Source organism: Nerophis lumbriciformis, linkage group LG13, assembly GCF_033978685.3.
Source record: "Nerophis lumbriciformis linkage group LG13, RoL_Nlum_v2.1, whole genome shotgun sequence".
Classification (NCBI taxonomy): Eukaryota; Metazoa; Chordata; class Actinopteri; order Syngnathiformes; family Syngnathidae; genus Nerophis; species Nerophis lumbriciformis.
Window position 1 is genome coordinate 14987420 of NC_084560.2, and position 23001 is coordinate 15010420.

Genomic DNA, 23001 nt, shown 5'->3' on the forward strand with positions numbered 1-23001 from the left:
CCTCATTTATTTGGGCATTTCCTGATTACATTGCTGCAGCTGTTTCTAAAGGGAGGGGGGTCATAAACAGCTGCCACACTCGGTCATAAACAGTTTAAAGAAAAGGTGCCTGGAGCGGTGTCAGGTTCTGCTCCCTCTCTGCTTTGTAGATCTCGGGTCATGACAAGGTCTTCCTGTGGCTGTCCATTAGATCAGGGAAACCGACACCTCCACGTCGCATGCCATCGCACACAGTGGAGGTTTACAAGCCTTTTGCCTGATGAGATCAAAGACAGCTTTTGTCTTCTCGCAGGGCAGCTCACAACATGACAAAGTACTCGACAGGCTGCCTGGTACCAGGACCAGGAAAAGAAGAAAAAGTCACATGAACAATAGAAAGAGGCAGAGTAAAAGTTAGTAAAAGACAGTAAGATAAAGCTACCATAAATTCATTCTATTATGTTGTCAACATTACTAAGTGGTAAAAAGATGGGAGGGGGGGATTAATTTTAGGTGTAACATTTGTTAGGTGGAACATTTGTTTGGTGCAACATTTGTTTGGTGGAACATTTGTTTGGTGTAACATTTGTTAGGTGTAACATTTGTTAGGTGGAACATTTTTTAGTTGGAACATTTAATTGGTGGAACATTTGTTAGGTGGAACATTTGTTAGGTGGAATATTTGTTTGGTGGAACATTTGTTAGGTGGAACATTTGTTAGGTGGAATATTTGTTTGGTGGAACATTTGTTAGGTGGAACATTTGTTAGGTGGAATATTTGTTTGGTGGAACATTTGTTAGGTGGAACATTTGTATGGTTGGAACAACTGTGGAACATTTGTTAGGTGGAACATTTGTTTGGTGGAACATGTCTTTGGTGTACCATTTGTTATGTGGAACATTTGTTAGGTGGAACATTTGTTTGGTTGGAACAATTGTGGAACATTTGTTAAGTGGAACATTTGTTTGGTGTAACATTTGTTTGGTGGAACATTTGTTAGATGGAACATTTGTTAAGTGGAACATTTGTTTGGTGTAACATTTGTTTGGTGGAACATTTGTTCGGTGGAACATTTGTTTTGTGGAACATTTGTTCGGTTGGAACAATTGTGGAACATTTGTTAGGCGTAACATTTGTTTTGTGGAACATTTGTTAGGTGGAACATTTGTTTGGTGGAACATTTGTTAGGTGGAATATTTGTTTGGTGGAACATTTGTTAGGTGGAACATTTGTTAGGTGGAATATTTGTTTGGTGGAACATTTGTTAGGTGGAACATTTGTTAGGTGGAATATTTGTTTGGTGGAACATTTGTTAGGTGGAACATTTGTTAGGTGGAATATTTGTTTGGTGGAACATTTGTTAGGTGGAACATTTGTTTGGTTGGAACAATTGTGGAACATTTGTTAGGTGGAACATTTGTTTGGTGGAACATGTCTTTGGTGTACCATTTGTTATGTGGAACATTTGTTAGGTGGAACATTTGTTTGGTTGGAACAATTGTGGAACATTTGTTAAGTGTAACATTTGTTTGGTGTAACATTTGTTTGGTGGAACATTTGTTAGATGGAACATTTGTTAAGTGGAACATTTGTTTGGTGTAACATTTGTTTGGTGGAACATTTGTTCGGTGGGACATTTGTTTTGTGGAACATTTGTTCGGTTGGAACAATTGTGGAACATTTGTTAGGCGTAACATTTGTTTTGTGGAACATTTGTTAGGTGGAACATTTGTTTGGTGGAACATTTGTTAGGTGGAATATTTGTTTGGTGGAACATTTGTTAGGTGGAACATTTGTTAGGTGGAATATTTGTTTGGTGGAACATTTGTTAGGTGGAACATTTGTTAGGTGGAATATTTGTTTGGTGGAACATTTGTTAGGTGGAACATTTGTTTGGTTGGAACAATTGTGGAACATTTGTTAGGTGGAACATTTGTTTGGTGGAACATGTCTTTGGTGTACCATTTGTTATGTGGAACATTTGTTAGGTGGAACATTTGTTTGGTTGGAACAATTGTGGAACATTTGTTAAGTGGAACATTTGTTTGGTGTAACATTTGTTTGGTGGAACATTTGTTAGATGGAACATTTGTTAAGTGGAACATTTGTTTGGTGTAACATTTGTTTGGTGGAACATTTGTTAGGTGGAACATTTGTTTTGTGGAACATTTGTTCGGTTGGAACAATTGTGGAACATTTGTTAGGCGTAACATTTGTTTTGTGGAACATTTGTTAGGTGGAACATTTGTTTGGTGGAACATTTGTCTGGTGGAACATTTGTTAGGTGGAACATTTGTTAGGTGGAACATTTGTTTGGTGGAACATTTGTTTGGTGGAACATTTGTTAGGTGGAACATTTGTTTGATGGAACATTTGTTTTGTGGAACATTTGTTTGGTTGGAACAATTGTGGAACATTTGTTAGGTGTAACATTTGTTTGGTGTGACATTTGTTAGGTTGAACATTTGTTTGGTGGAACATTTGTTAGGTGGAACATTTGTTAGGTGGAACATTTGTTTGGTAGAACATTTGTTTGGGGGAACATTTGTTTGGTGGAACATTTGTTAGGTGGAACATTTGTTTGGTGGAACATTTGTTTGGTGGAACATTTGTTAGGTGGAACATTTGTTTGGTGGAACATTTGTTAGGTGGAACATTTGCTAGGTGGAACATTTGTTTGGTGGAACATTTGTTCGGTGGAACATTTGTTTGGTGGAACATTTGTTTGGTGGAACATTTGTTAGGTGGAGCATTTGTTTGGTGGAACATTTGTTAGGTGGAACATTTGTTTGGTGGAACATTTGTTTGGTGGAACATTTGTTAGGTGGAGCATTTGTTTGGTGGAACATTTGTTAGGTGGAACATTTGTTTGGTGGAACATTTGTTAGACTCCAGCGCCCCCCGCGACCCCGAAGGGAATAAGCGGTAGAAAATGGATGGATGGATGGTTGTTTTTGGTTAAGAGGACAAACATGCCACAAAACCTTGTTTGTGTATATGCTTCACTTGTGAACATCCTTTTGTCTGACTCATTTCGGCGGTTCTTGAACTCACCATAGTGTGGACTGTGACGCAACAGTTTGTTTACATGTCAAATCTTCCACTCCTTCTTTGTCTCATTTTGTCCACCAAAAGTTTTATGCTGTGCGTGAATGCACAAAGGTGCGCTTTGTTGATGTTATTGACTTGTTGGAGTGCTAATCAGGCATATTTGGTCACTGCATGACTGCAAGCTAATAAATGCTAACATGCTATTTAGGCTAGCTGTATGTACATATTGCATCATTATGCCTCATTTGTAGGTATATTTGAGCTCATTTAATATCCTTTACTTTTATCCTTTGTATATAATTTAGTTTTGCATGTCTCATGACACATTATCTGTATGTAATATTGGCTGCATTTGTGTGCCATGTTGTTCCGGACCACAGCAAACATTACCTAGCTTGCCAAAGATTGTAATAAATCTATTAGAAGAAGACAGGTTCCTTTAACATGGACACACACATCTATACCTTTTGGTCAATAAAAGCCAGTCATTTCCAGGAGTTATCTCACCTTCTGAGTAGCCTCTGATGTACTAATGGTTTCTAATGTTGTGAAAATGTGTAGAATAAATATTACATTTCAACATTTCTGTCAACAAAGATTTGCTTCAGCCTGCGACATATAGTCATTTTGATAGTAGGCTATTATAGCTAATATAGACACTTGCCTTCATTATAAGACTTATATACGGCTTTTCCAAACAGTTTTTTTTTTTTGGTCCAATATGGCTCTTTCAACGTTTTTGGGTTGCTGACCCCTGCCCCAGTCAGTGCAGTCAAAGCATTCCTGCAGGAGAGCACAGATTCTTCTGACCACATTTTCACCACATCGCCACATCCCACATTCCATACGCATAAGAAATGAGATCGCGATTGTAAATTTCCCTTTTTAAAATCTTTGCAGATCAGTACACTACTACTTTAAAGGGGAACATTATAACATTAAAAATCAGTTCCCAGTGGCTTATTTTATTTTTCGAAGTTTTTTTTCAAAATTTTACCCATCACGCAATATCCCTAAAAAAAGCTTCAAAGTGCCTGATTTTAACCATCGTTATATACACCCGTCCATTTTCCTGTGATGTCACACAGTGATGCCAACACAAACAATCATGGCGGATAGAACAGCAAGGTATAGCGACATTAGCTCGGATTCAGACTTGGATTTCAGCGGCTTAAGCGATTCAACAGATTACGCATGTATTGAAACGGATGGTTGTAGTGTGGAGGCAGGTAGCAAAAACGAAATTGAAGAAGAAACTGAAGCTATTGAGCCATATCGGTTTGAACCGTATGCAAGCGAAACCGACGAAAACGACACGACAGCCAGCGACACGGGAGAAAGCGAGGACGAATTCAGCGATCGCCTTCCAACCAACGATTGGTATGTGTTTGTTTGGCATTAAAGGAAACTACCAACTATGAAGTAGGTTTACAGCATATGCAATACATTTGGCAACAACATGCACTTTGAGAGTGCAGACAGCCCATTTCAGGCGCGCTAAGAACATATATTTTTCCACGATTTCAGCACTCAGGTTAACCATACCTAAATAGACACAAAATACTGCATTACACAAGACTACCCGAATGTACTCGAATGATTGAAAAAAATAAATGTTTTTAAGCTAAATTATTGGTAAACACAGTTTATGTATAATAATTTACGTAAAACCGCGAGTAATGAATACAGTTTTCATCAATTAATATATTCTGTAGACATACCCTCATCCGCTCTCTTTTCCTGAAAGCTGATCTGTCCAGTTTTGGAATTGATGTCAGCATCTGCTTTGAGTGTTGCAGGATATCCACACATTCTTGCCATCTCTGTCGTAGCATAGCTTTCGTCGGTAAAGTGTGCGGAACAAACGACTGACCATTTCGTCGGCTTTCCCCACACCCTCGTATTTTGAACAAATTTCGTCCAATTTCTTGCCACTTTCGCATCTTTGGGCCACCGGTGCAACTTGAATCCGTCCCTGTTCGTGTTGTTACACCCTCCGACAACACACCGACGAAAGTGAGAAAATGGCGGATTGCTTCCCGATGTGACGTCATGTTGTGACGTCATCGCTCCGAGAGCGAATAATAGAAAGGCGTTTAATTCGCCAAAATTCACCCATTTAGAGTTTGGAAATCGGTTAAAAAAAAATATGGTCTTTTTACTGCAACATCAAGGTATATATTGACGCTTACATAGGTCTGGTGATAATGTTCCCCTTTAAAAATCAACAGCAGAACAGATATCCAGAAAAGTGAATCCATATAGCTGCTCAAAAGACTCGACTCGTTCGCAAACATCGCATCTCTACATTTTACTACTTGTGCAAACGTTACTCCCACTGCATTGTGGTCCAATTGTTTCATGCTACATTCTGTATGAAGCCTACAAGTTAGAGCTGTGACAATCGATTTCCTCTTGTTATTTCAACCCATACTTGCCAACCTTGAGACCTCCGATTTCAGGAGGGGGAGGGCCGAGGTCGGGGGTGGGGGGCGTGCCTGGGATGCGTGGTTAAAAGGGGAGGAGTATCTTTACAACTAGAATTCACCAAGTCAAGAATTTAATATATATATATATATATATAAGAAATACTTGACTTTCAGTGAATTCTAGCTATATATATATATATATTTTATTATATATCCATCCATCCATCCATCTTCTTCCGCTTATCCGAGGTCGGGTCGCGGGGGCAGCAGCCTAAGCAGGGAAGCCCAGACTTCCCTCTCCCCAGCCACTTCGTCCAGCTCCTCCCGGGGGATCCCGAGGCGTTCCCAGGCCAGCCGGGAGACATAGTCTTCCCAACGTGTCCTGGGTCTTCCTCGTGGCCTCCTACCGGTCGGACATGCCCTAAACACCTCCTTAGGGAGGCGCTTGGGTGGGATCCTGACCAGATGCCCGAACCACCTCATCTGGCTCCTCTCGATGTGGAGGAGCAGCGGCTTTACTTTGAGCTCCCCCCGGATGGCAGAGCTTCTCACCCTATCTCTAAGGGAGAGCCCCGCCACCCGGCGGAGGAAACTCATTTCGGCCGCTTGTACCCGTGATCTTGTCCTTTCGGTCATAACCCAAAGCTCATGACCATAGGTGAGGATGGGAACGTAGATCGACCGGTAAATTGAGAGCTTTGCCTTCCGGCTCAGCTCCTTCTTCACCACAACGGATCGATACAGCGTCCGCATTACTGAAGACGCCGCACCGATCCGCCTGTCGATCTCACCATCCACTCTTCCCTCACTCGTGAACAAGACTCCGAGGTACTTGAACTCCTCCACTTGGAGCAAGATCTCCTCCCCAACCCGGAGATGGCACTCCACCCTTTTCCGGGCGAGAACCATGGACTCGGACTTGGAGGTGCTGATTCTCATCCCAGTCGCTTCACACTCGGCTGCGAACCGATCCAGTGAGAGCTGAAGATCCTGGCCAGATGAAGCCATCAGGACCAAATCATCTGCAAAAAGCAGAGACCTAATCCTGCAGCCACCAAACCGGATCCCCTCAACGCCTTGACTGCGCCTAGAAATTCTGTCCATAAAAGTTATGAACAGAATCGGTGACAAAGGGCAGCCTTGGCGGAGTCCAACCCTCACCGGAAACGTGTCCGACTTACTGCCGGCAATGCGAACCAAGCTCTGACACTGATCATACAGGGAGCGGACCGCCACAATCAGACAGTCCGAAACCCCATACTCTCTGAGCACTCCCCACAGGATTTCCCGAGGGACACGGTCGAATGCCTTCTCCAAGTCCACAAAGCACATGTAGACTGGTTGGGCAAACTCCCATGCACCCTCAAGGACCCTGCCGAGAGTATAGAGCTGGTCCACAGTTCCACGACCAGGACGAAAACCACACTGTTCCTCCTGAATCCGAGGTTCGACTATCCGGCGTAGCCTCCTCTCCAGTACACCTGAATAGACCTTACCGGGAAGGCTGAGGAGTGTGATCCCACGATAGTTAGAACACACCCTCCGGTTCCCCTTTTTAAAGAGAGGAACCACCACCCCGGTCTGCCAATCCAGAGGTACTTCCCCCGATGTCCACGCGATGCTGCAGAGTCTTGTCAACCAAGACAGCCCTACAGCATCCAGAGCCTTAAGGAACTCCGGGCGGATCTCATCCACCCCCGGGGCCTTGCCACCGAGGAGCTTTTTAACTACCTCAGCAACCTCAGCCCCAGAAATAGGAGAGCCCACCACACCAGGCACTGCTTCCTCATAGGAAGACGTGTTGGTGGGATTGAGGAGGTCTTCGAAGTATTCCCTCCACCGATCCACAACTTCCGCAGTCGAGGTCAGCAGAACACCATCCGCACCATACACGGTGTTGGTAGTGCACTGCTTCCCCTTCCTGAGGCGGCGGATGGTGGTCCAGAATAGCTTCGAAGCCGTCCGGAAGTCGTTTTCCATGGCTTCCCCGAACTCCTCCCATGTCCGAGTTTTTGCTTCCGCGACCGCTGAAGCCGCACACCGCTTGGCCTGTCGGTACCTGTCCGCTGCCTCAGGAGTCCCATGAGCCAAAAGAACCCGATAGGACTCCTCCTTCAGCTTGACGGCATCCCTCACCGCCGGTGTCCACCAACGGGTTCTAGGATTACCGCCACGACAGGCACCAACTACCTTGCGGCCACTGCTCCAATCAGCCGCCTCGACAATAGAGGTGCGGAACATGGTCCACTCGGACTCAATGTCCAGCACCTCCCTCGTGACATGTTCAAAGTTCTTCCGGAGGTGGGAATTGAAACTCTCTCTGACAGGAGACTCTGCCAGACGTTCCCAGCAAACCCTCACAATGCGTTTGGGCCTGCCAGGTCTGTCCGGCATCCTCCCCCACCATCGCAGCCAACTCACCACCAGGTGGTGATCGGTAGAAAGCTCCGCCCCTCTCTTCACCCGAGTGTCCAAAACATGAGGCCGCAAATCCGATGACACAACTACAAAGTCGATCATAGAACTGCGGCCTAGGTTGTCCTGGTGCCAAGTGCACATATGGGCACCCTTATGCTTGAACATGGTGTTCGTTATGGACAATCCGTGACGGGCACAAAAGTCCAATAACAAAACACCACTTGGGTTCAGATCCGGGCGGCCATTCTTCCCAATCACGCCTCTCCAGGTTTCACTGTCGTTGCCAATATGAACGTTGAAGTCCCCCAGTAGAACGAGGGAATCACCCGGGGGAGCACTCTCAAGTACTCCCTCGAGTGAATCCAAAAAGGGTGGGTACTCTGAGCTGCTGTTTGGCGCGTAAGCGCAAACAACAGTCAGGACCCGTCCCCCCACCCGAAGGCGGAGGGAAGCTACCCTCTCGTCCACCGGGTTGAACTCCAACATGCAGGCTCTGAGCCGGGGGGCAACAAGAATTGCCACCCCAGCCCGTCGCCTCTCACTGCTGGCAACGCCAGAGTGGAAGAGAGTCCAGCCCCTCTCGAGAGAACTGGTTCCAGAGCCCTTGCTGTGCGTCGAGGTGAGTCCGACTATATCCAACCGGAACTTCTCTACCTCGCGCACTAGCTCAGGCTCCTTCCCCCCCAGCGAGGATCGGACCGCCAAGTGCCCTGCCTTCGGCTACCGCCCAGCTCACATTGCACCCGACCTCTATGGCCCCTGCTATGGGTGGTGAGCCCATTGGAGGGGGGACCCACGTTGCCTCTTCGGGCTGTGCCCGGCCGGGCCCCATGGGGACAGGCCCGGCCACCAGGCGCTCGCCATCGTGCCCCAACTCCGGGCCTGGCTCCGGAGGGGGGCCCCGGTGACCCGCGTCCGGGCGAGGGAAATCTGAGTCTCGGTTCTTGCATTTCCATAGAAGTCTTCGAGCTGCTCTTTGTCTGATCCCTCACCTAGGACCTGTTTGTCTTGGGAGACCCTACCAGGGGGCATGGAAGCCCCCGGACAACATAGCTCCTAGGATCATTGGGACACGCAAACTCCTCTACCACGTTAAGGTGGCAGCTCAGAGAGGAGTATTATATATATATATATATATATATATATATATATATATATATATATATATATATATATATATATATATATATATATATATATTATATATATATATTTTATAATATATATATATTTTTTATTTTTTTATTTTATATATATATATATATATATATATATATATATAAATAAAAGAAATACTTGAATTTCAGTGTTCATTTATTTCCACATATACACACACATAACACTCATCTACTCATTGTTGAGTTAAGGGTTGAATTGTCCATCCTTGTTTTATTCTCTGTCACTACTTTTCTAACCATGCTGATGATGCATTCTGCTTCGTCTCCAGTTGTGCACTGCACTCTCTAAAAGCTGTAGATGTTATTGTCACATATGCATGTACAGTAGAGGGCAGTATTGTCCTGTTTAAGAGTGTCACAACATTGCTGTTTACGGCAGACGAACTGCTTTACGGTAGACGAAAACGTGACTGCTGTTGTTGTGTGTTGTTACCGCGCTGGGAGGACGTTAATGAAACTGCCTAACAATAAACACACATAAGAATTCTACAGTTATAACGTGATTGGGCAGGCACGCTGTTTATATTGTGGGAAAGCGGACGTGAAATCAGGCTGTCGACACGTCACTCAGATCCGACTGAATTTCGGGAGATTTTCGGGAGAAAATTTGTCCCGGGAGGTTTTCGGGAGAGGCGCTGAATTTCAGGAGTCTCCCGGAAAATCCGGGAGGGTTGGCAAGTATGTTTCAACCTAAAAGCTTGGTTGCACTTTATTCAAATAAGACGTGAACGCTTTGGCCATAATTGTTGTTTACTTGCCTGTTTGTGTATCTAATGTATTTACAATGAGTAACAGGAATTTAGGAAACTTCACCTGCAGTGTCAATTATCCAGTTTTTATTGTGCAGACACACTGCTTGTTTTTTTTTTGCTAAAAAGAAAAGAACTAAATAGATTTCAACTCAATGAATCGTTCGGATCGTATCGTTCTAAAAAAAATTTTTTATCGTGTCGGCAGCCATAAAATTCAAATGGAATGGTTGTTCAAACGACTCGTTACACCCCGACTACAAATGCGTTAGTTTTGTGGGAAAAAATAAACAGTTGTGGTCCTTAATTGTTGGCATCACAGGCTTGACAAAAGTTCAAGTTAAAGTACCACTGATAGTCACGCACACACTAGAAGTGGTGAAATAAACCTCTGCATTTGACCCACCCTCTGAGAGGTGAGGGGAGCAGTGAGCAGCAGCGGTAGCCACGATCGAGAATCATTTTGGTGATTTAACCCCCAATTCCAACCCTTGATGCTGAGTGCCAAGCATGGAGGTAATGGCTCCCATTTTTATAGTCTTTGGTATAACTCACGACCTCCCAGTCTCAGGGCGGACACTCTAACCACAAGACCACTGACTAGTCAAACAAATGAATGGCATTCTCAGCCCCGGACTCACGGGTACTTGAAAGCCACAACCTTTACTAACCCATTAGTGCGGGAATTTGTTACACACGTGCGAAATTCTGCACTTTTCAACGGGTGACTCAAGCCCAGTGCTCGTTAGGCAGATGTTAAACATTTATTCATCCTTCCATAGACTATTCCGGCGGGTACGCATAAAAACAAACAAGAATTCACTCTCACATTTACACCTGTGGACAATTGAGAGTCTCTATTTAACCTATCAGCGTACCTGAGTGACATGCAAACTCCACACAGAGATGTTCCCATGGTTCAACCCCTAAATCTCTTGTCTGTACGGCTGACATTTTATTGTTTACTATTATAAAATTATTATTATTACAGACCCCAAAAGCAGTGAATTTGTCACGTTGTGTAAATGGTAAATAAAAAGAGAATACAATGATTTACAAATCCTTTTCAACTTATATTCAATTGAATAGACTGCAAAGACAAGATATTTCGTGTTCACACTGGAAAACTTTATTTTTTGCAAATTTTAGCTCATTTGGAATTTGATGCCTGCAACATGTTTCAAATAAAGCTGGCACAAGTGGCAAACAAGAGTGATAAAGTTGAGGAATGCTCATCAGAAGACTTATTTGGAACATCCCACAGGCGAACAGGCAAACTGGGAACAGGTGGGTGCCATGATTGGGTATAAAAGCAGCTTCCATGAAATGCTCAGTCATACACAAACAAGGACGGGGCGAGGGTCACCACTTTGTCAACAAATGCCTGAGCAAACAACATTTCTCAACCAGCTATTGCAAGGAATTTAGGGATTTCACCATCTACGCTCCGTAATATCATCAAAAGGTTCAGAGAATCTGGAGAAATCACTGCACGTAACATTGAATGCCCGTGGCCTTCGATCCCTCAGGTGGTACTGCATCAAAAAGCGATATCAGTGTGTAAAGGATATCACCACATGGGCTCAGGAACACTTCAGAAAACCACTGTCAGTAACTACAGTTGGTCGCTACATCTGTAAGTGCAAGTTAAAACTCTACTATGCAAAGCCAAAGCCATTTATCAACAACACCCAGAAACGCTTTGCTGGGCCTGAGCTCATCTAAAATGGACTGATGCAAAGTGGAAAGGTGTTCTGTGGTCTGACGAGTCCACATTTCAAATTGTTTTTGAAAACTTTGGACGTCGTGTCCTCTGAAACAAAAAAGGAAAAGAACCATCCACATTGTTCTAGGTGCAAAGTGTAAAGGGCAGCATCTGTGATGGTATGGGGGTGTATTAGTGCCCAAGACATGGGTAACTTACACATCTGTGAAAGCACCATTAATGCTGAAAGGTACATACAGGTTTTGGAGCCATCCAAGCAACGTTATCATGGACGCCCCTGCTTATTTCAGCAAGACAATGCCAAGCCACGTGTTACAACAGCGTGGCTTCATAGTAAAAGAGTGCGGGTACTAGACTGGCCTGCATGTAGTCCAGACATTGAAAATGTGTGGTGCAATATGAAGGCTAAAATAGAGTGTTGTTAAAAGGAAAGGCCATGTAACACAGTGGTAAAAATGCCTTTTTTGCAATGTGTTGCTGCCATTAAATTCTAAGTTCATGATTATTTGCATTAAAAAAAACAAGTTTCTCAGTATGAACATGAAATATCTTGTCTTTGCAGTCTATTCAATTGAATATAAGTTGAAAAGGATTTGTTGTATTCTCTTTTTATTTACCATTTACACAACGTGACAACTTCACTGCTTTTGGTTTTTGTATTCATGTGGCAACACAATTGCCTTTTTGAGGTGTTTCATCCAAAAGTCACTGAAAAGTGCAAGTGTGTGTAATAAAACAGGCTGAGTGCCACCAGAGTGTAAAAAAACAACATTTTGTGTTTCCAGTATATTTCTAAATATACTAATTGTGTTTATTTGTAATAAATGCAACAGACTAATAAAAAAATATACAATTTACAGGCCAACAAATTGTCTTTGTTCCAGACTTTGGAGTCCACCTGGTCTGGTCCAATATGAGAGCTGTATCAAACATTCTGTCTTCATAATGATCATAATGCTGACTTTTGATTGACACTTTCACATTAATGTAACAATATGTTAATGAGGTGTTTCTAGTATTGTGGTTACTCTGTCCAGGGATCAAAACATTCATCTCTCAGGTATGATGCACGGCAGTTGCACATCATAAGAATAAGAGCTGATAATAAGAAATGCATGTAATTGATCTCCTGCGATGAGGTGGCGACTTGTCCAGGGTGTACCCCGCCTTCCGCCCGATTGTAGCTGAGATAGGCTCCAGCGCCCCCCGCGACCCCAAAGGGAATAAGCGGTAGAAAATGGATGGATGGATGGATGTAATTGATCTCTTTGCCAATGCTGAATATTTTATATTGTAGCTTTTGCTGACAGTGCAATATTTCAGCCGTGAAGCCGATCGATCCTATTGACACGTTGAAAGCTTTGTGACAGCAAAAGGAATCCTTGTTGTGCATTTATAACCAGTGTTGGGGCTAACGCGTTACTTTGTAACGCGTTACTGTAACGCCGTTAGTTTCAGCTGTAACTAGTAATCTAACGCGTTATTTTTTTATATTAAGTAACTCAGTTACCGTTACTACATGATGCGTTACTGCGTTAGTTTACGTTATTTTTTTATGTAGTATCGGCTAGAAACAGAAGATCTGAGTGTGTTTTATTGTAGTGCTGCGGTGGAAAAGAAAAGGGAGCGTTGTGTGGGTGGGGGCGGGGGGGCTACCAGACCGTAGTTGAGGGGTGCAGGGGAGACGTTCCTCCAGGGCCTATGTACTTCGGGTCTAACAACCTTCACTTTACCCGGAAGAGGGTCTTTACAGCTGGGGGGGAATGACGAGGCCGGCGGTTTATTGCAACTTTGTGACTTTATTGGACGCAGCCATCCACCAAGCTAGAGCACCTGCACGCACTCACCTCTCTCGCCCACTCACTCACTGACGTCACTCACCTCACATGCTGTCATATCTTAAAGGGCCACACACACACACACACATATGCTACTCTCATAACAACTAACAAGACATCATGGCGAAGCCAGAAGTCAAGTTTATTAACATGGAGACATTCTCAATACTTTTCTTTTGTCAAGCACAAAGAAAATAACATTTTAGTTAAATGTAAGTTGTGTCTTGGATCAAAGATCCTATCTACTTAAAGTTAAAGTTAAAGTGCCATTGTTGCAGCAATTTAAAATAGTTTTGTCAATTTGTCTGGCCTGACATAAATTGGCCCTTTGAAACATATCTTTGTCTTTGTGTGTTGTATGTAGACCACATTGCTTTCTGAGTTCAGTGATGCAAATGCATGTCAAGTTGATCAACAGATTGTATTATTCTCCAGTGCAATAACAATACTGACATGAAGGCTAAAAGGGCATTAATGGGAGCCTTAAAAAAAAAGGGGAAAAAAATAATATATAAATAAATAGTTACTTTTCACAGTAACGCATTACTTTTTGGTGTAAGTAACTGAGTTAGTAACTGAGTTACTTTTGAAATAAAGTAACTAGTAATTGTAACTATTTACTGGTTTTCAGTAACTAACCCAACACCTTTTATAACACATTTGTTACACAAAACTAGGACAACTATCAGAAAAAAAATGCCTATCATTTTACTGTAAAGCACATTTAATTACACGTGTGTGTCTGAAAGGATGACAAAGCTGGAACGTGTTCACACTGCTTCCCTTTTGTTATGCTGCAGACTTATTCCAAAATAAAATATTAAATATTTGTCGTCAAAAATTCTACAATATCCCAGAATGACAATGGGAAAACGTTTTAGAGCTTTTTGCAAATTTAATTTAAAAAAAAAAAAAACAGGGGACAGGGAGGCAGATGGCAGGGACAAGAGGGGGATAAAAAAAAGAGAGAGAAACTACAACGACAAAAAACTAAAACAACAGCAACAGAACATCAGCAAATATGATATATATATATACATATATATATATATATATATATATATATATATACATATATATATATATATATATATATATATATATATATATATATATATATATATATATATATATATATAAATATGATACAAAAAATATAACAAAGAACCAGTTAAAGAATTAGATAGTAATAACTCAGAAATGACAATGAACATTATTGCACTACAAACGGAGCAATTCAAATACCAATAGAAGGAACAATATTGATAATAAATGTCCCTCTCGGTGTCATGGGGCGTGCTGGAGCCTATACCAGCTGCATTCGGGTGGAAGGTAATATTGATAATGAATACTAATAATTATCTCTTATCAACATTACAATTGCTTCAAATGCAACAACGTACTGTATACAGGTACAGAATACTTGAATTACAAAAGAAAAAAGGTAAAGGGATGGGGGGGGGGGGGAGAACTAATTAACCTTATACATTGTTATGGTGATTATAGGGTGAGCTCTAGCAGTGAGCTGTGCTTCAACTGAGTTTGAATGAAACATGATTGTATGCATTAGTGTATGTATGTACGTATATGAGCATATGAAAGTCCAGTATGCATGTGTGTTGTACAGTGTGTGTGTGTGTGTGTGTGTGTGTGCGTATGTACCTATGTATGTATAGATATACGTCTGTATGTACCTATTTATATGTATAACTATACGACTGTCTGTATAAATGTGCATATGTATGTGTGTGTATGGGCGTACGCGTGTACAGTACATTTGTCTACCAGTATGTGCAGGAGCCAAAGTCTGAGTTCAAGAGCACTCCTGAGCAGGGTTTCATCCAGGATGTCTCTGTACATTGCTGCATTCATCTTTCCTTCTATCCTGACTAGTCTCCTAGTTCCTGCAGATGTGTGTGTGCCCTTCCAAGTCATGTCCATTCAACTGAATTTACCACAAGTGGTAAAAAAATGTATTAATGGTGCCTTCACAGATGTGTAAGTTACCCATGCTTTGGGCACTAATACACCCCCAAACCATCACAGATGCTGGCTTTTCAACTTTGCACCTAAAACAATCCAGATGGTTATTTTCCTCTTTGTTTCAGAGGACACAAAGTCCACAGTTTCCAGAAACAATTTGAAATGTGGACTCGTCAGACCACAGAACACTTTTCCACTTTGCAACAGTCCATCTTAGATGAGCTCAGGCCCAGCGGAGCCAGCAGCGTTTCTGGGTGTTGTTGATAAATGGCTTTGGCTTTGCATAGTAGAGTTTTAACTTGCACTTACAGATGTAGCGACGAACTGTAGTTACTGACAGTGGTTTTCTGAAGTGTTCCTGAGCCCATGTGGTGATATCCTTTACACATTGATGTCGCTTTTTGATGCAGTACCAACTGAGGGATCGAAGGCCATGGGCATTCAATTTTACGTGCAGTGATTTCTCCAGATTCTCTGAACCTTTTGATGATATTACGGAGCGTAGATGATGAAATCCCTAAATTCCTTGCAATAGCTGGTTGAGAAATATTGTTCTTAAACAATTTGCTCAGGCATTTGTTGAGTAAGTGGTGACCCTCGCCCCGTCCTTGTTTGTGAATGACTTAGCATTTCATGGAAGCTGCTTTTATACCCAATCATGGCACCCACCTGTTCCCAATTAGCCTGTTCACCTGTGGGTTGTTCCAAATAAGTATTTGATGAGCATTCCTCAACTTTGTCACTCTTTTTTGCCACTTGTGCCAGCTTTTTTGAAACATGTCGCAGGCATCAAATTCCAAATGAGCTAATATTTGCAGAAAATAACAAAGTTTCTCAGTGTGAACATGAAATATCTTGTCTTTGCAGTCCATTCAATTGAATATAAGTTGAAAATGATTAGCACATCATTGTATTCTCTTTTTATTTACCATTTACACAACGTGACAACTTCACTAGTTTTGGGTTTTGCACAATTCTTTCTGCAGATCTCTTACCTGCCAAAAACGGCGAGGAGCCCACCATGCAGTTCTTGCTGGAGGTGGTGGAAATCCTCACCAGCTACATCCGCAAAACCTTCGACAGATCCACCAAGGTCCTGGACTTCCACCACCCACACCAGCTGCTGGAAGGCATGGAGGGCTTTAACCTGGAGCTCTCAGAGCAGCCCGAGTCCCTGGAGCAGATCCTGGTGGACTGTCGGGACACTCTGAAGTATGGCGTGAGGACAGGTGAGAGGACAAAAGGGGCCTGAAGCAGCCAAACCACAAATATTAATGATGTTGTTTGTTATTCATCAATGGATGATAGGTCATCCCAGATTCTTCAACCAGCTGTCGACTGGATTAGACATTGTTGGCTTGGCAGGGGAGTGGCTTACCTCTACAGCCAACACTAACATGTAAGTATTATTTGTATCATTCATATACCGCAATCATCTTTAGCGGGGGTGTATATTCTAGCCCGGAAGAGTTAGGGCTGCATGGGATTCTGGGTATTTGTTCTGTTGTGTTTATGTTGTGTTACGGTGCGGATGTTCTCCCGAAATGTGTTTGTCATTCTTGTCTGGTGTGGGTTCACAGTGTGGCGCATATTTGTAACAGTGTTAAACTTGTTTATACGGCCACCCTCAGTGTGACCCGTGTGGCTGTTGACTAAGTATGTCTTGCAGTCACTTACGTGTGTGGACAGAAGCCAAATTCAACATGTGACTGGGCTGGCACGTTGTTTGTACAGGTTGTAGAGGGCGCTAAAGGCAGTGCCATCACGGCACGCCCTTAATATTGTTGTTTGGGTGAAAACCGGCAGACATTCGAGAGAATGGTTGCCCTAAAATTCGTGAGTCTCCCGGAAAAATCGGGAGGGTTGGCAAGTATGACGCTGTCAAGCGCCATTCATATAAAACTCGCTCACTAACATTAAATTTTCATATTAAGGTGCGGGCCGCAAAATAACGTCTCACGGGCAGCAATTGGCCCGCGAGCCGCGTGTCTGAGACCCCTGCTTTAAAGTCACCAGTCCTTGACTCCATGGCGACGATACAAGCCCAATATAGCACACATGATTACAACATTTAGTTAACTTTGATCACACAAATTACATGTGAATGAAGGGAATACTTAGTCAACAGCCATACATGTCACACTAAGGGTGGCCGTATGAACCACGCCAACACTGTCATAAACATGTGCCATATAGTGAAACCATACAAAACAACCAATTCCCAGAATTCCCTGCAGCACCAACTCTTCCGGGGACACTACACTACAATATAAACAAACGCCACGGGTGGATCTACACCTAACATCCACTGTAATGACACCAAGTACAGGAGCTTATCTAGTCAATGCTACTATGATTACATCGATATTTTTTAGCATCACAAAATCTTCTTTTGTTTAAAAAATGTTTATATTATGTTTATAAACTCAGGAAATATGTTCCTGGATACATGAGGACTTTGAATATGACCAATGTATGATCCTGTAACTACTTGGTATCGAATCGATACTTAAATGTGTGGTATCATCCAAAACTAATGTAAAATATCAAAGAAGAGAAGAATAAGTGATTATTACATTTTAACAGAAGTGTAGATAGAACATGTTAAAAGAGAAAGTAAGCAGATATTAACAGTAAATGAGCAAGTAAATCAGTGGTTCTTAATCTTGTTGGAGGTACCGAACCCCACCAGTTTCATATGCGCATTCACCGAACCCTTCTTTAGTGAAAAAAAAAAATATATATATATATATATATATATATTTTTCAAATTCAAGACAAAGGTGCACAAAATGAACCATGCGCAAACATCACCTTGTTCAAAGAACAAAACCAACACAGTGCATGAACTCAAAACAAATTACACACCTGCAAATCAGTGTGACTTCTGCTGTTGCCGTATCCGTAATATGCCGATAGGGAGAAGTTTTTATTTACACGATGAGTCGGATGTGTCTCGCCCTCCGCGGCGGAGGTTCCGCCGAACCCCTGAGGCCGACTCACCGAACCCCCAGGTTAAGAACCACTGAAGTAGATTAATAATCAATTTTTACAGTTTGTCCCTCATAATGTAGACAAAATAATAGGTAGATAAATGACACAATATGTTACTGCATACGTCAGCAGACTAATTAGGAGCCTTTGTTTGTCTACTTACTACTAAAAGACAAGTTGTCTTGTATGTTCACTATTTTATTTAAGGACTCCATCCATCCTTTTTCTACCGCTATTGCCTTTGGGGTCGCGGGGGGTGCTGGAGGCTATCTCAGCTACTTATTTAAAGACTAAATTACAGTAATAAACATATGTTTAAAGTACCCTAAGATTTTTTGGTAAAATGACATATTTTGTGTTCCCCTTTAATTAGAAAAGTACCGAAAAGTACTGAAATATTTTGGTACCAATACCGGTACCAAAATATTGGTATCGGGACAACACTACTGTAAACAAGATGCTTGAAGAGACACACTCCTACTTTGGTCTTTCACACTTAAGTCATAACGTTCAAGCTTTATGACATATTGATTCCTATTGCATTTACTTGCGGTCTTTGTCTCGTGTAACACTTGTTCCTGTGACAAAACAACCCCTGGGAGAGGTTAAAATGTGTGTGTCCCAATAGCATCAGGAATATGTGAGTGTGACGTGAATCGATCATGAGCCTTTATCTATAAGAACCACAATATTATAGTGAACTAACACAATGTTGTACTGACTTTGGCGTTGCATGGAAAATGTCATCTCAAGGCAAGGTTTCTCAACAGGCGGCCTGAGATCAGTTCAAACCTTCCTAAAAAGAGTGCTCCTGTTGTATAGAGGATCTTGGACACATTGACAGATCCTTGCATTGACATTTGAGCCTTGCTAGCAAACAGAACACAAGGGTTCCAAACTTTCAATTTATATAACAGCAAGTTAACGCATAACATAAATAAAGTATTATTCCATCCATCCATCCATCCATCTTCTTCCGCTTATCCGAGGTCGGGTCGCGGGGAAAGCAGCCTAAGTAGGGAAGCCCAGACTTCCCTCTCCTCAGCCACTTCGTCCAGCTGTTCACGGGGGATCCAGAGGCGTTCCCAGGCCAGCCGGGAGACATAGTCTTCCCAACGTGTCCTGGGTCTTCCCCGTGGCCTCCTACCGGTCGGACGTGCCCTAAACACCTCCCTAGGGAGGCGATCGGGTGGCATCCTGACCAGATGCCCAAACCACTTCATCTGGCTCCTCTCGGTGTGGAGGAGCAGCGGCTTTACTTTGAGCTCCCCTCGGATGACAGAGCTTCTCACCCTATCTCTAAGGGAGAGCCCCGCCACCCGGCGGAGGAAACTCATTTCGGCCGCTTGTACCCGTGATCTTGTCCTTTCGGTCATAACCCAAAGCTCATGACCATAGGTGAGGATGGGAACGTCGATCGACCGGTAAATTGAGAGCTTTGCCTTCCGGCTCAGCTCCTTCTTCGCAACAACGGATCGATACAGCGTCCGCATTACTGAAGACGCCGCACCGATCCGCCTGTCGGTCTCACGATCCACTCTTCCCTCACTCGTGAATAAGACTCCGAGGTACTTGAACTCCTCCACTTGGGGCAGGCACCCCACCTTTTTCCGGGCGAGAACCATGGACTCGGACTTGGTGGTGCTGATTCTCATCCCAGTCGCTTCACACTCAGCTGCGAACCGATCCAGCGAGAGCTGAAGATCCTGGCCAGATGAAGCCATCAGGACCACATCATCTGCAAAACGCAGAGACCTAATCCTGCAGCCACCAAACCGGATCCCCTCAACGCCTTGACTGCGCCCTAGAAATTCTGTCCATAAAAGTTATAAACAGAATCGGTGACAAAGGGCAGCCTTGGCGGAGTCCAACCCTCACTGGAAATGTGTCCGACTCACTGCCGGCAATGCGGACCAAGCTCTGACACTGATCATACAGGGAGCGGACCGCCACAATCAGACAGTCCGATACCCCATACTCTCTGAGCACTCCCCACAGGACTTCCCGAGGGACACGGTCGAATGCCTTCTCCAAGTCCACAAAGCACATGTAGACTGGTTGGGCAAACTCCCATGCACCCTCAAGGACCCTGCCGAGAGTATAGAGCTGGTCCACAGTTCCACGACCAGGACGAAAACCACACTGTTCCTCCTGAATCCGAGGTTCAACTATCCGGCGTAGCCTCCTCTCCAGTACACCTGAATAGACCTTACCGGGAAGGCTGAGGAGTGTGATCCCACGATAGTTAGAACACACCCTCCGGTTCCCCTTTTTAAAGAGAGGAACCACCACCCCGGTCTGCCAATCCAGAGGTACCGCCCCCGATGTCCACGCGATGCTGCAGAGTCTTGTCAACCAAGACAGCCCCACAGCATCCAGAGCCTTAAGGAACTCCGGACGGATCTCATCTACCCCCGGGGCCTTGCCACCGAGAAGCTTTTCAACTACCTCAGCAACCTCAGCCCCAGAAATAGGAGAGCCCACCACAGATTCCCCAGGCACTGCTTCCTCATAGGAAGACGTGTTGGTGGGATTGAGGAGGTCTTCGAAGTATTCCCGAAGTATTGTGGATACCTGGATCGGTATCCACAACATCCGCAGTCGAGGTCAGCAGAACACCATCCTCACCATACACGGTGTTGATAGTGCACTGCTTCCCCTTCCTGAGGCGGCGGATGGTGGTCCAGAATCGCTTCGAAGACGTCCGGAAGTCGTTTTCCATGGCTTCCCCGAACTCCTCCCATGTCCGAGTATAGTATATTATTATTACTACTAAATTGGGTGCTAAAACATATCTAAGAGTCTTCACAAAAGGCATGATGGGTACTCTATCGGCAACTCTCCACCAATGCTCCAATATACTGGAGTTGATCTTTTTGTGTCACAATTATGAAGCTATTGAACTATACATTTTTTTTTTAAATAAAATATCGCTAATTATTAGGAATCGATTGACCGCTGATCAGTATCGGCTGATTTTATTGAAAAAGTATGTGGTTGCCATTGTTGATTAATGCCTTTTCATGTCAATCATACACGGATCCTCTGTTTATTTTTAGTCCATCGACTAAAAAGCTATCAGCTAATTTTGTGCCTCCATAAACAATGCGGGGCCACTCCCCGAAGTTAATAATAACTTCACTTCGGACACGCAATAAAAAAAAAAATCTGACAATTGAGTGAAAACGAGGCTTATTGAATACTTCAAGATGATGTCCTAATAAGTGTATGTAAGTGATTGACAAAAGCACCAGCAAATGAATGAAGGATATTTAAGTAGGTCTGGTGACGGTCACTGCAGCTGGATTAACACACACACACACACACACACACACACACACACACACACACACACACACACACACACACACACACACACACACACACACACACACACACACACACACACGCACGCACACACGCACACACACACACATTTGCAACAGGTCCTATATGTAAAGTCAGATTTCATAAAAATGTCCTCATATGTCACATAGACAAACACACACACACACACACACACACACACACATTCTTGTATTTAATACCTGCTTGAGACCTCTTTAGGACCACCCTTTCTATATGTATAAAGATTTGTATATACAACATTAATAATATATACATACGATGAAAATGTAAAAAAGGTAAGCTTTTAGTAAAAACAATTTCTAATGTTTTGTTTGTAATTGGCCCTGTGATGAGGTGGCGACTTGTCCAGGGTGTACCCCGCCTTCCGCCCGAATGCCGCTGAGATAGGCTCCAGCACCCCCCGCGACCCTAAAAGGGACAAGCGATAGAAAATGGATGGATGGATGGATGGATGTTTGTAATTGGGTTTTAATCTTCATTATTTACTTCAAGTTATTACAGTACCGTATTTTTCGGAGTATAAGTCGCACCGGAGTATAAGTCGCACCTGCCGAAAATGCATAATAAAGAAGGAAAAAAACATATATAAGTCGCACTGGAGCCCGGCCAAACTATGAAAAAAACTGCGACTTATAGTCCGGAAAATACGGTATGTCTTTATATACATATTTATTTTTTAACTAAATGTTGGCCAAAGGGGGTGCATTTCAATTTCTTACACACACTTGTTATTTCATATGTTGGCCTGAGTGGGGGCACTTTTAAAAGTGACACACAGTCAATTTGAAAAATCCCTACTTTTTGGGACCCCCCTCATTTTGATGTTAATGGCCACTATAGTCTTAGTAGCGTAGTGTATTTGTTCATCCTATGGTCACATATGGGTTGTCTTACGTCATAGTTGTAAAATCAGCTGTTCACCTGGCGTTTTTTTTTGGGGATGAATAGGGAAGTCCTTCTCTAGCTGCCGTCTTGTTTTATCATATATCGCTGCCTTTGCACCTGTCAATGTTTACTTTTGGATGCACATTAAATCAACAAAAAAATCCTGACTTTGGAGCAATGTTCACGGACTGTAGTATTTGGCTCTCTATTAGATGTATTGGTTTTCCGCATTGGGACCATGATTTATGTCCTAACTTGTTCACACCTCCTCTTATGGAAGGTACTTTTCCTTCTTAATGTCTCAAGAAGGGTGGAAATACAAGAACACACACACAAACACAAACACACATTCATGTATTTGTGACCTTCTTGAGACCTCAGAAAAATGCCTACCTCTGTAG

At 43.1% G+C, this 23001-nt stretch overlaps 1 protein-coding gene across 1 annotated transcript in view; it reads left to right on the forward strand.

The window, feature by feature from the left end:
• The window catches only part of LOC133613821 (glutamate decarboxylase 1-like), a 75792-nt gene that overhangs the window by 13175 nt on the left and 39616 nt on the right, over positions 1-23001 (forward strand). Inside the window, exons 5-6 of the mRNA XM_061971638.2 lie at positions 16339-16581; positions 16661-16751. Coding sequence (XP_061827622.2) covers positions 16339-16581; positions 16661-16751 — 334 coding nt within the window. The remainder of the gene's footprint in view (positions 1-16338; positions 16582-16660; positions 16752-23001) is intronic.